This window comes from Lonchura striata, chromosome 22 (genome assembly GCF_046129695.1).
Source record: "Lonchura striata isolate bLonStr1 chromosome 22, bLonStr1.mat, whole genome shotgun sequence".
Taxonomy (NCBI): Eukaryota; Metazoa; Chordata; class Aves; order Passeriformes; family Estrildidae; genus Lonchura; species Lonchura striata.
In genome coordinates, this window is record NC_134624.1 from 9,081,993 (window position 1) to 9,091,175 (window position 9,183).

The 9,183-nt window shown below is 56.7% G+C and overlaps 1 protein-coding gene across 1 annotated transcript; it reads left to right on the plus strand.

Moving 5' to 3' along the window:
* Positions 1-432: 432 nt before the first annotated feature.
* Positions 433-6,076, plus strand: LHX3 (LIM homeobox 3). The gene is made up of 6 exons (XM_021543796.2): positions 433-502; positions 3,014-3,185; positions 3,375-3,577; positions 3,756-3,907; positions 3,994-4,165; positions 5,658-6,076. Exons 1-6 carry the CDS (start codon positions 433-435, stop codon positions 6,074-6,076), a joined length of 1,188 nt encoding a protein of 395 aa, XP_021399471.2.
* The last annotated feature ends 3,107 nt before the right edge of the window (positions 6,077-9,183 follow it).

The following is a 9,183-nucleotide window of genomic DNA, read 5'->3' on the forward strand; positions in this document are numbered from 1 at the left end:
GCGGATTCAGGGGAGCCCCGCACTGCGGGGACAAACGAAATCTGGGCTCGGGGGCTGCCGGGGGGCAGCCGGGCCCGGGCGGAGGCTCCCCCCGACGGCGGCTGCCCCGACCCCCTTCGTGCTGCCGCCGGGGGGTTCGCGGGGCTCCCGGGGCCGCTTTGCACCCGAGGGCGGCGGCTGCAGCCCGAGCCCACGCGTCGGGCGCGGCCACGCGTGGGACGGCGGGGACAGCGCTCCCTCGGCCGCTTTTGTGATGCTAAAGAGCCCGGCGCTGCACCGCGGCCCAGCTGCGGCCCGGTGCCGCCCCCGGCCCGCCCCCCGCGCCCCCCCGCTCCGCCCAGCCCCGCGCCGCTCCCTGCGCGCCCCTCCGCGCCGCTCCGCCACTCCTCCGCAGCCACCCGCGCACTTCGGACGGCGTCCACGGAGGCCGCGATGCTGCTGGAGCGGGTCCGCGCCGGCTCGGAGAAGGCAGCGGAGCTCTGCCCCTTCCCGCGGAGCCCAGGTGAGGGGGAGGCGCGCAGATCTCCGCGTCCCCCCGCGGAGGCAGCGGCGGCTGCTCTGGGAGCCGCGGGACCGGCCGTGCTCCGTCCGTGTCCCGAGGGCACCGCCGGGGCCGCGGTCGGGGCTGGGTGCGGGGATGGGCGGCCCGACGGCATCGGGGGGTCCCGTCCCGCCCGTCCCGCTCCATCCCGCCCGCCCCTCGCTCTTTCCTGCCTCGTCCCCGATATCAGAGCCCCCCTCGCTGCCCCCGGCCGCTGCTCCAGGTGTCCGTGGATCCCGGGGAAAAGCAGCGGCTGTCCCGCGCTCACCGGAGCTCTGCCCGGCCCGGCGGAACGGCGGCTCCTGCCCCGGGGTCCCACCGCTCCCCGCTCAACGAGGACAGGGACAAAACGGGGACTTCCCGCTGCCCGAGGGTTCCCTCCGATTGTAGGGACCCCCTGCGCCCTCCTGCCCGCCTCCCACGCGGCTTTTTCCCCACTTTAGAAAAACTCCGTTAATTCTTCTCTTAAATGTTCTTCCGTCCCGTTGAACGAACAGGGTCAGCCCTGGCGGGGCGGGGAGAACCGGGCTGCGCTCCCCCGGCGTGGCCGGAGCTTCAGGGCTCAACGGGGGAGCGGGTCCGGTCCCGGAGCGGGGCCGTCCCGGTTCTCACCAACATCGAAAGCTTTCGATGTGGCTTTAAAAAAAAAAAAATCAACGACGAGCCGGGACGGGGTCCCCCCCGGTGTGCGGGAACAGAGGTGTCACCGTGAGCGGGACGGACCGCACGGCCCCGCAGCCGCCGTGAACGGGCTGGTGCCCCGGTCCAGCCCCGGTTCGCTTTTCCCTGGCTGTCCCCGTGGGCTCTCCGCGGTGCGCACATCGCGGCCGCGGCAGATGCGCGTTTGACCCGGCGACCGGGAGCTGCTTGCGCTCCGGTAGAACGAAGGACGAGCAAATTCGTTTTACCCGCAGGACACGACGCTCGTTCACGGCCCCGCGGTCCTGGGCTCCGCCGGGGCCCGGGGAGGCAGCGGGAAGGGCTCGGCGGAGCTTACCGTGGCCGGGGGCCGGTGCCGGGGGGTTCGCGCCGCCGGGGGGCCCGAACCGTGGGGCGCTTTGCCCGGGCCGGGGACAAATGCCGGGGTTTGCGGCTCACAAGGAGCTCGGGGCAGCGGCCGGCGCTGCCTCTCCCGGCGGGACCCCCGCCCGCCGCCGGCCCCGTCGGGGCTCGTTTCCCCGGAGCCGCGTCCCTCCCGCCGGGCGCAGCCGGGAAGGGGCGGCGGGAGGGGATGTGCCGCCGGCCCCGGGGGCGGGGGGGATTAAATACAGCGCTCCGCCATGCCCTGCCCGGCGCTTCAGACCGGCACCGGCGGCGAGGGCCGGCGTCTAAAAATAACCCGCTTTAGCGAATTAAATCCCCGGCGCCGCGGGGGTGGCGGCGCTGGGAGCGGGGGACAGCAGCCGCTGCTTTGGGGGGGTCCGGCGGGGGCAGAGCGGCCGCTGCGCCCTCGCCCCGCGGGAGATGCGCCAGAGCCCGCGGCCCGCCTGAGGGAGCGGAGCTGCCGCGGCCGCGGATCGCCATGCAGCGTAAGAGCCGCGGAGCGGGCTGGACCGGGACCTTGCCGGGCTGTGCCGTGCCACCGTGCCCGCTGCCGGTGCTGGAGCTCCGTCCTGGCCGGGGCCGCTGCCTTTAGCGCTGCCGCTGCTGGGGTTGTTTGTTTGGACGCGGTGAATTGTTAAGGATAACGATTATCACCCCCACCTCTTACCCCCGTGCACGGCGAGCCAGCTCCTATATCTATAGAATTATCTTTACATAGAAATGCTCTCGTGTCCGCACCCATCTGTTTCTGTACAGCCGTGTCATGCATCTCTCCGCCTCTATCTATACCGATATAACCGTATTTATGTACCTCATATCCATATTTTCACCTACTTATCTCTATCTCTACCTATATACTGAAATCTATATATTTATGTTTATATATATCTGTACATTTATCTGCTGTATCTGTTTATTTTTATATCTCTATTTCTCCGTAACTGTGTCCTTATCTCTTTCTGTATAATCTCTGTCGGTATCTAAAGGGGGACGGGACAAGACTGCCGCGTTTTCATTTTCAGTGCAATTCTCGTAATTTTTGGTAGTTTCTTTCCCCGCCCCATTCGGGCTACCCCACCGTTGTTCACAGGTGAATTTTGGAAGTTTAGGAAAAGGAAAAAGAGCCTGGGATAATTATAGCTTTGCCAGCGGCTCGCTCGGGGACTTAACTCCGTTTCCATCACTTCCCTTCTTGTTTATCCCGGTTCTCCCGGGCACTTCTCCCGGATTGCGCTCGGCTCGGGGGTTCGCTGCTCCCCACGACGCCGCGACAACGAATTTGAACGAATAATGCTTTTTTCCGTGCTGTTCCTCGGGTCACCCCCTCGTCCACCGTTGGTCACCTGCAGCCCCGGGGCGGCGGGCCGGGCCGGGCCGGTCGGGGAGGCGGAGGGGCCATCGGGGCTGACGGGGGCTGCCTCCCCGCAGAGATCCCGCTGTGCGCCGGCTGCAACCAGCACATCGTGGACAGGTTCATCCTCAAAGTCCTGGACCGGCACTGGCACAGCAAGTGCCTGAAATGCTCCGACTGCCAGACGCAGCTGGCCGAGAAGTGCTTCAGCCGCGGGGACGGCGTCTACTGCAAGGAAGACTTCTTCAAGTGCGTGGGGACGGCCCGGGAAGGGACGGGGGGCGGCCGGCCGCGGGTGGGTGTCGCAGCGCGGGCGCGCTCGGGGTTCAGCACCGGGACAGCGGCACCGGGAGGAGCACCGCGGACAGCGCCGGGCCCGGCGGGGACCGTGCCCGGCCTCGCCCGGCTCAGCGGCCGCCGCTTGTCCCCCATGCTCAGGCGCTTCGGGACGAAGTGTGCCGCCTGCCAGCAGGGCATCCCCCCGACCCAGGTGGTGCGCCGGGCCCAGGACTTCGTTTACCACCTGCACTGCTTCGCCTGCATCGTCTGCAAGCGGCAGCTGGCCACCGGCGACGAGTTCTACCTCATGGAGGACAGCAGGCTGGTCTGCAAGGCGGACTACGAGACGGCCAAGCAGAGAGGTACCCCTTGCCCTGTCCCTTCCACCCCCGAGGGCAGCAGGGAGGCGGCCCGGGGCTCTCCTGCCCTCCGGGACAGGCTCACACACCGGGCGGCAGGGTGGAGGGAGGGACCGGGGAGGGTCGGGGGGTCCCGCGTCCCCCGTGGTGACTTCGCCCCTAACTCGCCCCGTGTCGGCAGAGGCTGAGTCTACGGCCAAGAGGCCCCGCACCACCATCACGGCCAAGCAGCTGGAGACCCTCAAAAACGCTTATAACAACTCGCCCAAACCCGCGCGGCACGTCCGGGAGCAGCTTTCGTCGGAGACGGGGCTGGACATGCGGGTGGTGCAGGTGAGTGCGGGGACCGGGCCGGGCCGGGGCGGCGGGCGCGGAGCGGCCCCGCAGGCACCGAGCTCCCCGGCGTGCCCCGCTCGCAGGTCTGGTTCCAGAACCGCAGGGCCAAGGAGAAAAGGCTGAAGAAGGACGCGGGGAGGCAGCGGTGGGGGCAGTACTTCAGGAATATGAAGCGATCCCGGGGGACATCCAAGTCCGACAAGGACAGCATCCAGGAGGAGGGGCCCGACAGCGACGCCGAGGTTTCCTTCACAGGTGGGTCCCGCAGCCCCAGCCGGGCTTTGCGGGCGCGGGCTGCGTCCTGCCCCAGAGCTGCTGCCGTGCCCCGGCTGTTTCACCCCTCGGGGCCGCGGTGGGGATTTGCGGCGATAAACCAGAGCGGCCGAGGCGGGAGAAGGGCAGAGCCGCGGGATTCAGCGCGGGGAGCGGCGGAGCGAGGGGCGGCCGGGCCGGGGAGCGGGGAGAGCTCCCCGCGCAGCGCGGCGGTGCCAGAGCCGCTGCCCGGCACGGCCTCTTCAAGGGATCCTTGGAAATACAAAAAACGGGAAGCCCAGAAGCACGGAATGTTTTTCTGGGAAAACGAGCGTGATTTGTTTTTTTGTTGTTTGGTTTTTTTTTTTTTTTTAAGTCGTATTTAGGGATGGGTTTATCTGTGCAGTTGCTCATTAGGACTCTTCAGTGGGAGCTGTTCCTGTGCTGCAAAAAGGAAATAAGCGGCTTCTGCAGCAGTGTGTCCCCTTTTTGGGGCCGAGGTTTCTGGTGACAAACCCAAAATTTCTGGACAGACCAGCAGCAGCTCACCCCACACTCTCCAGACCCGCAGGGACAGTGTCCCAGGCTGGGTTACATTTGCAGAAACACGTTCTGCACAATCCCAACTCCAGCCCAGTGCTCCATTCCAAATTTCTGTATCATTTTCAGGAATGGGAGAGAAACTGAAATGCAAGCCGCTGTATATATTTACATAGACTGTGTATTTATAAACACACACTTTTTCATCTCAGCTCCTCTCCTGTGCTCCTAAAAACAATTTGATTTTCGAGTCTGTTTATACACACTGTGTATCAGCTCATTAAATATTAATAGTCTATAAATAATAACTAAAAAATGTCGAACAATTATTGAGAGCTCAGGTTTGTATCCCCAGCAACAGAGCAGCTCTCACTGTCCATAAAGCTTCTAACGAATACAAACAATTTTTTCTGGAAACTTAAAAAAATATTACTCATTTTTTAGGAGTGTTTTTAAGCCATACAAATACATTCTGTGTTTCTGTGGTTTCATTAGCCTGTCCTGACCAGACAAATATTTTAATTTAATATCTCTTTTCCTGAATAATTGGGAATTTATCTTGCATTGTTTCAGGTAGCTCCTAAAAGTGATATCAAAATTCAAGATAAACATCAAAACCAAATAGAAACAAAAAGTGAAAAGACATCGAATTCACTTCCCCTTTAAAGAATTATTTTTAAATCACAGTTTTACATTTTAATACGTACTTTTTATGCATGTTTTTAAAATCCAAGATATATTAGTTGTTTGTATTCAGAAAAAAATATTAATCCCATGGCTGCCTATGAAGATTTATTGACAAGGATGGGAATAATAAGGAATTACAAGTGGAAGAGCATGACTGCTCAGCTCCCATCCTTTTAATCTATTTATACCCGCCGTTCGTGGGAGTTCCTGGGTGACTGGTGCTTTTCCATTGCTCCCCCAGTAAAACCAGTCCTTTTCCCTTTCCCAGACGAGCCCTCCATGTCCGAGATGAGCCATTCCAACGGGATTTACAGCAACCTCAGCGAGGCCTCCCCGGCGCTGGGGCGGCAGGCCGGCACCCCCGGGAGCTTTGGCCTGGAGCACGGCGGGATCCCGCCTCAGGAGCAGTACCACGACCTGCGCCCCAACAGCCCCTACGGCATCGCCCCGTCCCCGGCGTCCCTGCAGCCCCTGCCGGGCCACCAGCCCTTAATCTCCAGCCTGGTGTACCCGGACAGCGGCTTGGCCATCATGGCACAGAGCGGAGCCGGCGTGCCCCAGCCCATGAGGGTCCTGGCTGGCAATGGACCGAGCTCCGACCTCTCCACCGGCAGCAGCGGCGGGTACCCTGATTTCCCGGCCAGCCCGGCCTCCTGGCTGGATGAGGTCGACCACGCTCAGTTTTGATGCTGGCAGTCGAAGGGGAAGGACTCGGTGCTGTTGGAAGGGGAAGGACTCGGTGCTGTTGGAAGGAGAAGGACTCGGTGCTGTTAAATGTCACCTGCTCTTGGAAAGGACAGAGGGACGAGCCGTGAGCGGTGCAGGAACGTGACACGGAGGGAGCAGAGGGGATTTCGGACATGACCCTGCCATGATGGTGGCGATGATGATGGTGGACAAAGGCCCTGGCACTGCAACCATCGGCACCCGGAGCGTCCCAACCAAACCGATTCTTGTGTCTTTACCGAACACCAAGACTTGTGCTTTACAGATTTGATATGAGGTATTTTGCGTTTTGTTGTCAGTGCATTCTCCAAAGCACCCATCCACACCAAAACGTTTTTAAGGGAAAATAAAATCCTCATCTACGGTGAAAGGTGTGACAATGTCTATATTTCTATAGGAGAAATGTTCATAGTGAATCACTTCAGAAATCCATGGTAGGAATCTTCTCTGTTCTTCCAACAGATTTTTTTAAAGTGCACCAATGCGGTATGTTTTGTTTTACTTTGAACTTACATTAACTTTTCTAAAACGAAATGCTCTTAATATGCCAATCGTTTATCAACATCCCTTTTCCTTTGTAAAATGAAAATCATATGTTAATTCTGCTTCTCCCCTCTTTAATTTGTAGATTGCTAGGTTGACTCTTCCATATAAGCATTAAACCGTGAATAGATGTATTTATTACCAAGTAATTCCACGTTTATCACGAGGTCAAGAGGTGAATTTTCTTGACCCGGGGACACCGGTGGTGGATCTGGGTTGTGGATCTTACGCTTTTCCTTCAAATTTCTTTGCATCAGTTTTACTGCAAAGTGTCTCAAAAATCACCCTGATGTCTTGTTGCCAAAAACCTTCTCGGGGGGTCGGGCTGGTTTAGGATGAGCCCTTCCCCAGGCACTGCTGGAGGGAGCACCCCCTTCCCTGGGGACACGTCTCTGCTCCAGGCATTTGTGTATTTCCACGGATATCGTGCAAGCTGATTGTGAGGAAAGGCAAGACAATATGTATATTGTTATCTGTACAAATTATGGAATTAACTGTAGATTATGTGGATGTCCAGTGTCTTTTATTTATATTCTTGCTTTCTCTCTGATGATCAAATACTTCAAGATTACAAATAAATTTGTCAGCTAAACTTTACATAGTCTTTTGCTAAATTCACATCAATATCAGTAAATAAAAAGCCTGAAACTAAAAGATCTTAAAACTTGATCAAGCAAAGTGTTGAAATATTCCCTTTCAATAGAGGGGCAAAATGCTTTGGAACAACAAAAAAATGAGGACATGGGAGGCTGGCAGTCCTTGGGAGATCTGAGCAGGACTGTTCTGGCTTTAATCATGATTTTGATGGGACACTGTTATTTTTCATCGTTTGTGGCAAAGGAGGTGGCTGACACAGCAACAGGAAATAGAGTCTGATGTTATCTGTCTGCAGAAAGTTGTGAAACACAGATATGGAAATATTTCAGAATATTTTCAGAAAGAAAGGGAAAAAACTCCTAAGGGAGCCAGTTTGATCAAACGTATGAATATATATATTTGTATTTACACAGGAATATATATCCAGATAAAGACACATCCACGTGTCCGTGGTCACACTGCTGGGAGCAGAGTGCTGAGCCCTCCGGTTCGAGGATCTGAGGACAGCCACTTTTTAAGACACTTTTTAACACACGCAGGCTCTGAGCTTCCCATCCCCCAGGGAAATCGGGGAATATTTGTCCCGAGGTTTCCCAGGTGCCCACGAGAGCAGCGGCCAAGCCCGGGGCTGTGCCCGGTACCTGCGGGTGCCCTGCGGGCTGCCAGCGCCTGGCACAGCCCCCGTGCCCCGGGGCACCCCCGGAGCATCCCGGCTTTTGTTGCTCGCCTTTTCTAAAGGACATGGGGGCGGTTTTAGGGCTCTGCTGCCCACCACGCTCATCGCCCCCTCCTTCCTTTCCCCCCTGGCACCCCGGGTTCTGCTCTCAGGGAGCCTGCCCAAAGCAGAGCATGCCCCAAATGCTGGCTGTTTTAAGGAACGATTGCTCACCCAACAAGAGAAATCCCACTTTTCTCTCCAGGAGATCCACTCCGAGAGCCCTGGCGGGGACAGGAGAAACCGCAGGCAAAAATTTGTTTCCTTCAGTTCTGAGCTCCTGAGTCCAGAGCTGGGCTAGGCAGCTTCTCCTTCCTTCTCCACAAGTGAATAATAAAGAGACAACTGTTGCTGCCAGCCTGTAGTTACATCACAGGGACATTTCTTATGGAAATTTATGGAGTAAATAGAAAACGGTGGGATTTAAAGCAAGCAGATCGCAGAACTCCACTGAAAGAGAAAAGAAGAGTTTTTGTTTTCAAGAATTCTGTGTCTAGAAATGCCCTCACCAAATCTGGGAAGGTGTTTTGCATCAAAATATTTTGGCAGTTCAAGTATTCCTAAGACCAAAAAACCAACGTTGAAATATCTTATTTCTTAAAAATTAAGAAATAACAACAGGAAGACAGAAATGCAGTCGGTTTTAGGAAAATTCTGTTGTTATAGAGACAGTCTAATAAGTGTAGTAATTGAACCTGTGTTTTACAGATATTTTTCTCATCGTTTCCCTCTCAGTAAATAACGGGTGCTGTTGTTCCTCTGCCTCCGGGAATTCCCAGGGGATGACTGAATTTAAGAAAAGAAGAAATGCAAATCTCCCGCTGCCTTTGTGCTTTGCTCGGAAGGGCAGAACGGGGCTGGAAGTTGGCGGCGCTTGTGCCGCCCTGAACGGGGAAAAAGCTCCCCGAGTGTCCTGAGCTCAAATTCAGGGATTGCATTTCAGCCTCTCCTTTCAGGGCCGAGGCTCAAGGATTCCATTAATATAAATGCTTTCTTCCCATTAAAAAGAAAACCAATTTGAAAGAGGCAAATAAAACGAACACTGTCCAACGGACTGACAGCTTGTAAAACCCAGGCAGAGTTAGGGAGCGGAGGTTTGCACTGCTCAATTTGCAGGTGGCTTTACAACCTCCACTGATTTCCAGCAGTGCATGACATGAGAGGCAGGAAATGTTTTGTTTTCTCAATGAGGAAAATCTACTGTATCAATTTC